At 41.6% G+C, this 14,515-nt stretch overlaps 1 protein-coding gene across 1 annotated transcript in view; it reads right to left on the bottom strand.

Annotated features, from left to right (window-relative positions):
• STK32B (serine/threonine kinase 32B) overlaps positions 1-8,465 on the bottom strand; it is a 179,067-nt gene extending 170,602 nt beyond the window's left edge. Inside the window, exon 1 of the mRNA XM_056326850.1 lies at positions 8,192-8,465. Within this exon, the coding sequence (XP_056182825.1) occupies positions 8,192-8,267 (76 nt within the window). The 5' untranslated portion in view covers positions 8,268-8,465. The remainder of the gene's footprint in view (positions 1-8,191) is intronic.
• Positions 8,466-14,515: the final 6,050 nt, after the last annotated feature.

Here is a 14,515-nt window from a genome sequence, read left to right as displayed (position 1 = left end):
TGAATACAAGTGAAATAAACTGAACTCATAGAATGATAGACTCATAGAGCCATTTAAGTTGGAAAAGACCTTTAGGATCATTGAGTCCATCCAAAAATCTAACACTGTCAAATCCACCACTAAACCACGTCCCTAAGCGCCACATCTCCAGTAAGCTTTCCTTAGTTGCATACTGCCAGGTTTCCTGAGATGAAGAATGCCAGATTGGAAAATACAGAGAATTGACAGCCTCCAGAACTGAAGCAGTGATTTAAGAGGAGGCATCAGATTTTTACAAACATTTTTACAGAGTTCAAATTATCCATGGTTAAAAACAAAACTGTCCAATTGCCTCAAAAATCCTATCCTGTCTATTCAGACTTTCATTTACTTATGAAAAACTACATGTTGATAAGAGTCAATGTGGAAATGAAGCTAAAGATGAGGTCAAACTGATCAGATGAGAAATTATTACAGTGTAAACAAGTCTTCTGGTTATTGGGGTGGAAAATTACTTATTTGGGAAGAAAAGGAAGAAAGTCCTTACTTCTGTGATACAAAAGTACACCCCTACTCTTAAAGTCTCTTCTTGCTGGACACTTCAGATGAATGCTGACTGCCTAAAAGGAACAATAACTAACACTAAAAAATTCCTGAGGACAACCTGAAAACTGGTCACATGCTGCACTTTCATTATATTTTTCAGATTCTGGTAGGTTAGGAATCTGAAAGGGAAAGCCTGGTAGTACTCACCAGTGAAGCATCAGATGCCTTTGTTCTTTCCTCTTTTCTCCAGAAATTCGTGTTTTATAAAGGTACAGTATTAGTGTCTACCAAAAAAAGAAAAAACCCACAACCCTTTGCATAAAGGAAATACAATAAAAGCCCACCTACTACGTTAAACAGAGTAAGAACTTGAAGTGTATAGCATAATGTTTTACTGTATCCACATGATGTATCATTTTTACAGTACAATGTTCATTTCTAAGAGTTTAAAATTAAGTCAAAGGATGTTACATGAAATACTGTATTAAGAGAGTCAGTTCTAGGTCCTGAGTAACATATTAACACTCATCCTCCTCCTGTACTGAGGAGGTGTAGGTATCTTGGGTGTAGGTATCAGTGCTTGTCTGCAGATACTATGTGATATCAACAGGCATTTTTGATAGTTTCCCCAGGAACAAATGCAGACAAATAAAAGACAGTGTTATTCTTCAAAATAGTTAATGTCTTCGAGACTCAACCCCAGAGAATAAACCAGCTTTGTACCACTTTAACATAAGGAGAAAAAAAATCAAGACATTCACCTCTTCTGTTTCTGCGAACACCCTGTAGTTTTTATTCATGCCAAATTGTGACCGAGTCCAAGAAAATTCAGAATATGATTTAGTTAAGAAAACAACTGTTGTTGCTAGCACAAGTTTTTGATCTTTGCAGGACAATAATCTTTTAGTTTTTCCTGTTGCAGGGAAGCTTACATATACAGATGTATACAGCATTCACAAGTACGACAGAAAATTCAGCACCAGCTCTACATAGGCTTACATTAAGCAGTAATGGTGGTTGCAATGACATGATATTCCTTCTGAATCTCCTTTGGCACAGACCACAAAAACTCTTGACAACAGTTTGGTAGTCGGTACCTCTGTGACTGCCTAGAATTACCATACTGTTCTTCTTTGCCCTCCTTTCTGTCTACATTCTCCTACTGTCTCATATCATGTCGAAGCCACAAGCTCGACACTGATCACTATTTTGTTCTGTGTTTGTACATACACTAGCATTAGGGTTTATGAAATGTCTTGCACTACACATAATAACTTCACATCTAAAGTTCAGTAAATGGAAAATAAAACTATCTAATTCAATATGGTCATAAAAAAAATAAAAATCCATTGGTCTGGATCTTGTTTATCTAAAACCTTGATACCCAGCATAAAATAATGCCTTCAACAGCCATGTTATATCCCTTTTTTGATACACAACTGCCTTGGAGCATTTTTAAGTCACAATGCAGTATTCTTCCCCAATCCAGTTCTAAAAGGAAATTGGAATATTCATCTTTTTGAAGGAAAAAGTAAAATGCTACGTAACACACCATAGAATTGACATGAACAAATCAAAAACCCAGCAGAAATATTAATCCCACCCTATATTTGTTACTTTCACTAACAAATGGTATTTAGATTCCAAACCCTTTATTTAACTGTTCTGTAGGGCTGTGTTTTGTGAAACAGTTTGAAAAGAGTATGTTATTATATTCACGATTTGAGTTCTTCGCAGTTGTTACATCACTGCCTCAGAGGTTATCCATTCCAGCTTTGTGGCAGCAGGCTGATGAGCACCATCATATCGCTGACAACAACTGGACACTGCATGCTCTATTTCAAATCTGCCCCATTTTGATATTTAACCATCGCTTTAAGTTGGTTCCAAGTGAAACCCTTTGCGTGTCATTTTTCCCTGTGTCAATTTTATAGTTCTTCAGCTTCCACTGCACTTGATATAAACTCAGCCGTTATGCTCTGAATTTAGCTACCTGAATCCATATTAATTGCAGGCCTTTTTGTTAGGATCTGTATCTATTTTTTATGCTTTTAGTGCAAGATGGTCTTTTCAGTGGCTGGTCATTTAAGAACGATGCTTTCTGCAACTTGCCAACAACTTCAAATCCTTCATTTCACTGAAGGATTTCTAAAGAGGAGAGGTAGAAATCAAGTTTAAATTACAACTTCGAATTTAAAGTTTAACACCAGAGGATGGATGCTGTATTCTCTAGTACGTAACATTTCCATTGAGCTCTGTAGTTATGACACTAGAGCAGAAGAAAGCCTTATGATTCAGGCAAAGCAGTGGAACTTCAGCATTGCCTTGCACTTAGGTACGTACATAAGCACTACAGTGACCCAGAGACTGCCCATATAGAAATAAGCCAAGGCATATTGCTTTGCCTCATTTCCCTAATACAAGAGTACAGCACTGAGGCACAGCACGTCACACTGACCTCCATAAAGGAGTGCTCAAGTGCTATAGCTTCAGGATGCTCGGTGAGAAGCTCTTTGGAAAACCACAAATGCTTTAAATGTAATCACATACTACAAAAATAAAAACAAGCTCTTTAGAAGTTCCATGCACTTGTTTCTAAAAGTAACTTCAGCAAAACTGACTTTTTAAGCCCCAAATAAGCAAGTCCAACTGCCATATCACTTCACAGGACCAACTTCTAGCCTCAAACACTTCTGTTTCTTAACCTTTCCTCTGTATCTTCCACCACAATACAAGCAAATAAGCGATTACTATTTGGTAGTAGTAATACCTCCTGAGCAAGCTCTTTTCTATATGTCTCTTTTCTACTATTTCACTTTCACCTGATAAACGTCATTGAAGTTTTAACAGAGCACAGTCAAGCAAATCCAACGTGACAGATACTCTTTACAATCACCAGGCTATTGCTAACATATTTGTTACTTATGATACTTACTGGGAATTTGCAAATAACATTTACCAGCAGCGAATATTCCCCTCACCCTTCTATTACCATTCTTATGAACTTACTGTTGTTTCTGAAGAGTTAAATGTGAGGAAAAATATACTGCTTTTCTCTCCTGATCTTAGCACTGAATACACACATTCAGGAGAAGATAGTTGCTATGAGAAGAGGAAGTATTTGAGGTAAAGAAAGTCAATGTTCCTTTACTTCAGCAATGTTAACCAAAATGAAACTGTTTTCCTTTCACCTGACTGCTGAATTGACTACACAATTAGTGTAGTACCTAGCTTGAAAAGACTTCGTAAGTGCCTGAAGAAATGTTACAGTTCCATGCCACCTACCTAGGTTTGATTAGCAGTAATGAAGCTGCTACACCAGACCTAGTTGTCTATCCAACCTATACAGCAATTAAAAAAAAAAAAAAATCAAGAAAGAAATCTATTTTTCCATTCAACTTCTTTAGCCAGAGTATAAGCTTGAAGCAAACAAAAGACTCTGTTCACTGGATTTTCCTAGCTGTCATTGTGCTTCAACATAGGCATTAAAAAAAAAAAAAAAAAGTATATATTTACTGGGAGTTGTTGGGCAAGGGTAACGAGATAAGTTTTTCATCAAGGAAAAGTGTTTTGTAGATGGTAGAGTTGGCTTAGATTTCATTTTTCTTAATTTTGGTGAAGCAATATATAAAAAAGTATAAGCAAAGCTGAACAAGGTGAGAATGTGCTGGTTCTGACTGCGATAGAGTTAACTTTCTTCACAGTGACTAGTATGGTGCTTTGAATATGTGCTGAAAACAGTGTTGGTAGTACAGAGATGTCTTCATTATTGCTGAGCAGTGCTTACAGTCAAGCCATTTTCTGCTCCTCACCCCACCCCAGCAGTGAGTGGGCTGGAGGGCACAAGGAGTTGGGAGGGGACACAGCCAGGACAGCTGGCCCCACCTGACCCAAGGGGTATCCCATACTATGGAATGCCATGCTCTGCATATATAAGCTGGGGGAAGAACAAAGAAGGGAGGGCATTGGGAGTGATGGCATTTGTCTTCCCAGGTAACCATGACCCGTGCTGCAGCCCTGCTTTCCTGGGGGTGGCTGAACCTGCCTGCCACTGGGAAGTGGTGAATGAATCCCTTGTTTTGCTTTGCTTGTGCATGCAGCTTTTGCTTTACCTATTAACTTGTCTTTATCTCAACCCACAAGTTTTCTCACTTTTACTCTTCCGATTCTCTCCCCCATCCCACCACGGGGGAGTGAGCAAGCGGCTGCGTGGGGCTTAGTCACCAGCTGAGGTTAAACCACAACAGTAACACAGGAAAATATGTTATTTTGAAATGGGAATTATGAGACTGACAGGGTTTAACAGCAAAGGAGATGAAGTCTGGAAAAGATCCAGCTGAATATTTACACAAAATATTCAGCAGACTTGATAACTGGCATGAAGCTGATGAGAGTGGTGACAATACAGAACATCGGTAAAGTAATGGAGAATCAGCATCACAAGGAAAGAAGTGGGTGATCATCTTTGGGAATATGAATAGTAGAAATGGACTGAAATTCAGTCATGCAAAATGCAAGGCCACGTACATAGGAACACCACAAAGTTCTGCTGTAGATTGGAGCTTATCAGTGGAAATTACCGAACAGGCACTGGTGGGCTAATTGATTGCAGGGTGACGTGATTGAACTATCCACATGATGCGTCCATGAAAAGGGCGTACGTGGTTATAGGCTGTACCAGGAAAGTTATTTCCAGTAGGGATCAGGTGGTACTGTTTCCAGGACAAGGTCCCAATGAAAACTCACCTGCAATTCTGTGTATAATTCAGGTTATCTGTGCGTAACCAAGGCATATTCAAATGCATGCAGATGAGGGACACAGGGAATGAAAAAGCAGTAGAAATTAGAGAAAACTAGAAGAGGTTTTCTTACAAGTCAAGGAATGAGGGGGGACATTTTTGTATCTGTCTGTGCGCTGGAGTATTGATGGAGGGTGGAGAGCTGTTTAAGCTAACAAAAAAGTTGAAATAAACATAAATCTTATGCAAAGGTTAAGAATCACTTAATCAAGAAAACAGATGTTCCTAACCATTCATTGAGTGAAGTTCTGGAAGATCCTTCTATCAAAAATAGAACATAGAGAATAAATATAGCTCGTTTAAAAATGGTATGCACTATGGCCTTTAAAAATATCAGCGTATGATAATGATGCATTATGCCGTCCACGATAACTGGAGATTTACAGCATGCAGTCCAGCCTTCTGGCTGGATTATTTTTTAGTTATCCTAAACATGGGGGGAGTCTACATGCAGCTCACAATTTTTACATCTACTCAATGGATCAACACCTGTTCTCATTAGAAAGCATGAATTGTTCTAGAGCAGATACTCTATAGGCTTGTCAGGCAGTACCTGGGTACTCTTCGTATACTATTTCCATTTATTTCTTTGTTAAGTGATGATACAGTGAGTAACTAGCTTTTTCTATGATTTACAAAGTGACAATAGATGATTTTAAACCTCTTCTTCCAAAATTTGTGTTTTATTCTACATCCATCATTAACATGTATGAACATAAAATGACAATGCTTTTTTCTACTTGTTTTTCTCATTTTAAGAGGCAGCTGTGACATTATGCACAATACACTTAAATAGCTACTATGCCTACATATTCATACAACTCCTTTATTCCAGTTCTCTTTGAATTGATAAGCATTGTCATTCTTGAGCAAAATTATACCATCTCAAGAAACAAATTTAGTTTTTCCTGCTACAATTTCTCTTTTGCCTTTTTTTAAAAAAAAAAAAAAAATCATATCAAGTCTGATATTATGGAGAACTTTGACTCTTTTACCTACTAGTGGAAATATGCAATAGAGCTTGATTTTGGATTACACGATGTAAAATACATTTTCAAAGAAGGAGATATTTTCCTATATTATTCAGGTACTTGGGAAAATGTCATCCTAAATAATAATTTGTAAGTAATATAGGAAATATTGTTTCAAAAGCAATGGACTCTTCTGAGCTAGATGGCTGTGCTAAGCATGACATCTTCAGAGGGGAAAAAAAAGAGATGATGCTAGGAACATTCATAATGGGAAAAAACCCTCAGAACAAACCAAATGAAACCCAGTCAAAGAATAAATAATGATCTAACAGAAATCCATAATTACATTATGTGCTTTTTTTTTTTTCCAAATTAGGTATTAATAATGGCTGCATTACAGAAATGTTTTCCTGAAGGAAAAGGAGCTAAGTGGCATGAAGTTTCCTCTGCAATAAGTTACTATTGAACTTTGTTTATTTCGTTCAAAAACTGACCACAGCTTTGTCTCATAAAAGAAAAAAAGTAATTCATGGAAAAAGCTAACTCAAGAGAGCCCAATCAAAAGTTTTACAAAGGCAAAGGCGTGGCTACTTTTTTACCTTAGGCTGTCTAGGCGAGTTTAACACTGTGCTTTCACTTGGGTATTTCTTGATGAGTTACCTCAAGATTTACAACATTAATTGAGCATGATCAGTATTTTATCTGGGCGAGATGTGTGGGGAGTCCTTTCTCTCTTGCATTTACATAGCATGATCTATGGTAAACGACTGAAATTTTGCATCAGTTCCAGAAAATCACAGCTAATGCACCACAATACACAAATAGTAAATAACCTGTCCCATTCTCCACACAAACAATGGAGTCTTGCAAACCAAACCTCATCAAATATCTCTTCAAGCTTTGTTAAGCAATATGGAATGATAATGGTGTCTTAAATGCAAGTAAATGTGTATTCATATTTTAAGCACTTTACATGCATTTAATATGTTTTCTCCCTATTAGGAAAAGAGTGCTAAACTCTCCGTGTGTCCTGAGCATACAGGGAAGAACATACATGTTTTTTATTTGCTATGAACCTCAGAAAGCCAAAACAATGTGATGATAGTCTATCGAGGCTCAATAACTGAATAAAATATATTGGGAATTTCTGGGAAAGGAATATACTCAAAATTAAGCACCCATCATCCAGATAGGCAACAACATCTATCCCATTAGTACCATTAAAAGCATTTCTACTGATAATTTACAAGTATCTGCTTCCTAAGAGCGCTGTGTTCAGCTTGCTTCAAAAGCCAGTAGTGATTGTAATTGAAATGCATTCACACAATTCCAGTTAAATATGGTCTACGTATGAAAGTGACATGAAAATGCATAAATAGTGCAGAAACCACCATCTTTTGTGCAAACTTTTCCACTGCCTTCCAAAAACATTACAAGATATGCTTTATGACATACTATCTAGGCAGAGGGGGAAATCTCAGGGTAAGAGAACAGGCTAATAAAGTTTCAGAAAGTAAGCGTGACGGAGGAAGGATACCGACCGAGAGAGATACCACCATTTGAAATGGGCAGGTGGGCAAAGAGTCTATAAATGAGAACAAAAGCAGCGGCTGCCCAGCTCCAGAACGGTGCCCATCCACCGGCGCGTGAGTGAAGTTACCGGCCATGTGCTCCAAACCCGAGCGAGAGTGCGCCGGGCTCCGGGCGAGCTCGGCTGAAAGCAAACACCCCCGCGATCGGCGACAGCGGCGACATCAAGGTGGGCTCCCCCACCCCCACCCGCCCCGCAGCGGGTCCGCTGCCGCTCGCTCCCGCGAGCAGCGCGAGGGACGCGGGCGCGGCCCCGAGGTGCGGCACGAGGGCGCCGCGCGGTACCGTGGACAGCTCCGCACTCACCGTCCTCGTCCGCGTCGAAGACGGGCGCCCGGTGGGAGTGGCCGCCCCCCATGGTGGGCCGCGGCCGGCTCCGCATCCCCCGCGCCCGCACCCCGCGGGGCGCGCCGGCAGGCACCGCGGCGCCGGGCAGCTGCCCGACCCCGGCCCCGGTGCCGGTCCCGGCCGGGGGAGCCTCCGCCGGGCTAACGGTCACCCTGCGGCACGGAAGCGGTCCGTCCGCCCCTGGCGGAGATCGCTGCTGCCTGGCGCGCACCGGCTTGGCCCGTCTCGCATCGCGGAGGGGCAGGGGAGGGAGGGAGCGAGCTGGGGGAGGAGGGAGCGAGGGAGGGAGGGAGGGAAGGAGGCAGGGAGGAGGCGGACGTCCTGCTGCTGGTGGCTGTCGGTTAGCGGTAAAAGCCGGATCTACCTGGATCCTCGCGGATCCTCCCAGACCTCCGCTGGGGGCGCGGACCCCCCCGCTCCTGCCCCAGCCGCCCTGCGCTGCCCCGGCCGGTGGGGGCGGGCAGAGCGGCTCCTGCCGCCCGCAGGGGCTGCAGCTGGGCGGCACCGGCACCGGGGGGCTGCGGGCCCTCAAGGCCGGCGGGGGTAAGCGCTGCCTTGCGTCGACATGACACTTTTTTTTTTTTTTTTGGCCTCCCGGCCGGGACTTCATCCCCGCAGCGCGGCGGGACGCGGCCCGCCGACCGAACTTCACCAAGGTTCCAAGGGGAGAAGGAGCCAGCGACCCCCCCGCGCGCCCCGCCGGGCTCGCCCGGGGCGCAGGCACGTCCCGCCGCGGCCGCCCACCGCCGGCCCCACACCGCCACCTGCCGGCGACATCGCGCAGTGCCCCGCCGGGCGGTGCCACAGGCCGGGGGGGCAGCGCCGCTCCGCCTGTGCGGGGGGCGCCTCTGGGGGTGGGTCTGTACCGATACACAAATACCCCTGTCTCAACGTGCGCGTCTTGGAATGACTCCGCTGTAAAAGTGCATTAGGGAAAACTACCTGAAACGTGAAAGTCCGACATGAGTCATTCGCCCTATAGCGAGAAGCGAAGGATTTCCACGGTTGCTATTATTTATCCACAGAAACTGCTGTTTCGTTCCCTTCCAAAATTGCTAGCATTAGCAACTTTTGACGCAAAGCGAAAAAAAATCACTTGTGAAACTTCCTTCAAAGGGAAACAATTTTAAAAAAGAAAAAGTCTGTATTATTACTGCAACCAAGTCAAAATCTGTTCAGTTCCTGTAGGAGAAAGCCACAGATAAAGAAATCAAATGGAAGTTGCATTTTTTACTTCTCCACTTCCACAAGGGGAGAAGAGGTAGAAGGAAGCAGAGCCTGAAGCCAGAGCATGCGTACTTTCACATATACCAGCAGAAAGGCTGTTTACCTGCGATACCTACTACCCTTCAGTACAGCTGCTTAGAAAAACCCAGAAACAAATTCTGCATAAAGTACAACTTTCAGTCTCTTTGTTTATGATTTTTACCTGCCTTAGTTACTCACACTACCTGTCTTTGAACCCAACGTAACCCTCCTATAACCTTCCAGGGAAAGGTTGGTTAGGATAGACTGCAGTGGATAAGACCCTGTGGTTTGCGGCCAGAGCTCAGAGCTCGCAGCACTCACGGACCCAGAAAGCTGATAAATTCAGATACAGTGATATTTCTCTATAAGTAGACATGGACAGATTGAGTCACCTGCTGATATCCCTTACTTAAATTATTTGGCTTGCTACTATTTACATGTGAAATAATTTGCAAAATAGGGAAGCTTTCAAAACATTGACCTATGAGTATTCATCTAAAACATAGTCTGGAAAGCATCGCTCTCTGTTATTCTTCTGTTTGTTACTTACACATTTAAAGATTTACTCACCCAGTCACAAGCAAAAACAATGTCATGTTGCTGAGATTATGCTGCTTCAGCCAGAAAACACCAGTAGCATATAGAAATCACAGCCTCTCAGCTCTTCTAGGTCAACTGACCAGCATGATGCTTTATGTTAATCCATTTCCTTTTGCACGAGCAGAGGACTGCAATTAGGATTTAACATATTTCAGCTGATAAGAGTTACCTTCCACCTGGGCTAAGGGCTTACATCACCTTAATGTAACTGCTTCAAAAGTGACCTACCAAATAATGGGAAGAACTTGTTTGCCAGTAAATCCCCAGGCTGATCATTTTACACATAAGAAACACATCCACAGAATACAGACATAGGAGGAGGAGCAGTCTGGGATTCCTTTGCATGCAGAAAATACAAGCACACAAAAAATTACTCAAAACAGCTTCCAAGAGTTACTCTGTTTCTTTTTTACATCTGACTCCCTCCATGTAGATCGAAAGTCTAATGAGTCTCCTGAGATGTCTTTCATAATTTTGTATGACAAGGCCCACCGTGAACCAAAGCAGTTCTAACTATTTACACAGAGCAATGAGTTGTCTCTACTCATTAATTAGTCAGTCCTACTAGACTGACGTGCCTTTTTGACTCCTACATGGATTACCACAGCTTTGCAATTCATTTGTCCTTGGTTTGTGAAAACTTGTGGCTTATGTTTAAACATCAGCATAGCTAGGAGGTTAAGACAAACAGCATGTGGTGTTAATGTGAGATGTGAAAAATTAACATATATTAATAAAGTATTGATGAGCCATTCATTCATGATTTATTAATTGGTAACATTGTATTCCTCTATAACTCTTGCATTTGAATAGTGGCAGATATTATCCTGCACAGCCATTTTCTATATAAATACACCACAAAATTATAGTTTGACAAGATTTTTTGGGTTTGCTGTTCTGAAGGCAATACAGCATACTCACTGCTACAGTCTTTGCTCTAAACAGATTTGTTTGTACGACACTCACCAGCTCCCTAGAAGCTTCAGCATTTCTGTAGTTAAATCAAATGTCCTTTTCATAGTGGTGTTCAATGGAACAGAGGCAACAAGACTAGATGTGTGCTCAAGGCCCAGCAAAGACTCAAGGAAACCAATGGCAATTTTCCAGTACCTTCAATACGAGTAATATCAAGTCTTGACTATACAGGCTGCTTATTCATATGGTCCCTGGCTCCCCTTTGTCTTTTGCAACCCTGAATGCATGCTAAATTCTGAACAGACACATAACTTCAGTATTTTTATTTTTTTTTAATGCTACCCAGAACAGCACGAGTTCCACTGCATCTGTTCTAAATTTAGCAACAGCTCTCCAGGAACAATTACTCATGCATTCTTCCAGTTGCTTTTGTAAATCAGAAATAAGTCTGAAATTCTATATCATAACATCATGCATATTGACGAAGCTCTCTGAAGCCTGAGCATTTTCAGAACAATTAAATATTTATTCTTCTGGGACAGAGATTTCTAAGCTACAAGCAGTCAGAGTTTGTGAGACTCGCACGACAGGAACCAAATCCAGCTTCTTGTGCTTACCTGTTCTCCTAAAAGATGACCAGGTTTTGTTTGAGATAAACAAAGTTCTAACCTTAAAAACACATTTTATGTTAGCAGGTAAACACTGCATAGCCTATGCAGAAAGCACAGTAGAGAAAAAGAACAATCTAATAGCACTTTTTTCCCCCTGTAAATGCGGAACTGCAATGAGCATGATCATTTTAAGATACCATTTCACATTTTCATTTAAGGACTATCTTGTCTGGCTTAGATTAATAGTGATTTTTTTCAGATCTCCATGCAGAGTTAGCAATAAAAAAAATCAAACATGATTACAATCCGTTGCATATGGAAGTTCCCTTAAGGAATTCAGTAGTTTAAAGTCAGTAATTCTGTGATTACAGATCTGTATTAAAATGCTTCTGATGAGACTTACAGGGTGACCTTACAGTTCCTGATTTCAAAGCATACCCTGTTGATATGCTAATATTTGTAAATTGCAGAGTGCTTACACTGACATTTTTGTGTTTGAATACTATCCCAGAGTTAACAAACAAGATATTAAAATGGTATCTCTTATCTTTATGATTATGGCTCCTTTAGAAGGAAATATGATGTGTTAAACATAGTCCCTTCCTTGGAAACTGATGGGATCCCCAAAGAGAGGTGGTTACTTCTGGTTGCTCCTTTCCTGAGAAGGGTCACATTCGCTGCTGTGTGTTCTTCCTGCCATTGAAAAGAGAAGGGTCAGGCACCCCACATCCGTCAAAAGGCAGTGGGATATTTAAAGGAAGTATCAGTGAGAGAGAAACACAATTATTACTGTCTTTCCAGCTTGCCAAGGAGTTGACCACACTAGTGGTGTGGTCAGATTTGTCCTCAAGAGAAAGTTCAGGCAGGGTAAGGAGTTAGAAACCTTTGGATGGAGTCAAGTTCTCAGTTCAGGCATGACAATGGGCTCCGTCATTTAAACCAGCTCTTTTCCAGTTAGGCAGTTGAACTAGATTATTGATGCAGGTCCCTTCCAATTAAAATTTTCTATTCTTTTCTATTCTATTCTGTTCTATTCTATTCTGTTCTATTCTTTCTATTCTATTCTATTCTATTCTAGTCTATTCTTTCACTTTGCACTGGACCACTGTAAGCTCACTGTGGCTATTTACCATATGTCAGCTGAAGCAGTGGTAAATGTGCTCAAACTCTTTTTCCAAACCACATCTTCCCTCCCTCAAACCCCCTTTAGACCAGTAAGATGTGATAAAAAGCAGAAGACACTGAAATCCGGAAAAATTTTAATCTTTTTGTAGGTTGTTGTTGGAACATGCTCTCTGGTATTTTTGTTTGTATTTGGGGGAACTTATGTGTTGGGCACACTCCCCAAAGAAGGCAGCAAGAGGCAAGAACCTGAAACACACACTGACAGTTTTCTAGTCACTCGTCAGGCATAAGTACTTGGTGTTCCCAAGAAAGGTCAGAGCCTGCACAGATTGACTGACTCCTATTTCATCCCTGGATGAATTTGGAGAAAACTGTTTCTCCTGAGGTTCTATTAAGTTAATGTTAAAAGCTGGAGATTTATCGAGGTTTACTGTCAGCAGCAGTGAGTCTAATTGGTTTCATCTGGCATACTCATGCAAGTGGCAGGGTGCAAGAATCGGTCCAAGCACAGATCAGTTTCCTTTATTTTGCCAGGGTTATGACCTTGCTGGAAGGCAGTGGTGCAGTTTGGCTTCCCAACCTGCTGTCCCCACTGCTCCTTCCCCAGCAGTCCTGTCTCCAGTGCCCAAAGCAGAAACTTAAAGCATAATGCAGTTTTGTACTAGTGTCAGTATGGGTCATCCAGCCATGGATTTCTGCGAGAGGACAAAAGAGGCTCTAGCCTTCCCATTAGAAAAGTTAACAGACTATGGAATAACCTCAGACAAGTTGGGCAGAATCAGATCTCATGGTTAGATTACGAGTGTGTCTCTTCCCATCCTCCATTTGACAGGGAGGCCAGCAGCTTTCAACAAGGTTTATAAAAGGCTGCCAGTGAGCTGCATCACTTGCATTGCATCAGTGTGAGGGCAGCACAACTACAGCCATTTACTTGGAGACCCGCTCTGTCCTCAGCCTTGTTTCAGGACAGAAACAAACAAGGTTTGTTACTTAGGCGTTTGATCCCAGATAAACTTAGGAAATCATAGAAAGCCTTTACTACAGCATCTTTAAAATGTGTTGGACATGAAAGGCGAGAAGAGCAAGTATAACTGTGTAAATCATATATTAGAGAGAAACTAGAACTATTCGTTTGTACAGAACCCTAACTGATGAAGTTCTGTGCTACATTGAATACATTGGGGTCCAAATCACAGTAGTTTTGTGTCTGGGCTTCTAGCTAAGTTCTCATCTTACTTATCATACATACTTTATCTGTACAATTTTGTGATACCAGTCAAGTAATCAAAACAGATTCAATTACCTCTGTGCACAGCAAACACCATTCCAGACAGTGTTGGCTCTAGAGACAGTCCCCAGCCTCACTGGAGTCCCTCAGAAAATGTGATTGTCTATAGAAAGGAAGTCAGAGTCCCGTGCATATGCAAGGAGTGAAAAGAAATTGAAGTTGCTGGAATCCAAGATAAGGGATGATTACAACTCCAGAATTGCTGGCCCTAGTTTGAATGTATTACTGCTGAGTCACGTTTTTGCAATTGCCTTCAGCCACAGCCTGATCAGGTCTATTATGCCTGTCTTGTGATCTGACACTGTCACACTAAATCTCAGATAGATAAACCCTAAGCAATTTTCACTGCAGTATGTAGCAGAAATCACTTCAAAATAGAGAGCATTTTGTTCCTTTGTAGCTTTTACCTGTTTCTGTGGAATTCAACACGGCATGCATTATGTATTTCCCTCAGCACAGAAATAACATGGAAAACTTGTGAAAGATTTTTCTGAG

The sequence above is a fragment of the Falco biarmicus genome, chromosome 1, assembly GCF_023638135.1.
Source record: "Falco biarmicus isolate bFalBia1 chromosome 1, bFalBia1.pri, whole genome shotgun sequence".
In the NCBI taxonomy this organism is placed as follows: domain Eukaryota; kingdom Metazoa; phylum Chordata; class Aves; order Falconiformes; family Falconidae; genus Falco; species Falco biarmicus.
Note: the sequence above shows the minus strand (reverse complement) of the source record. Positions and strands in the feature narration are given on the sequence as shown.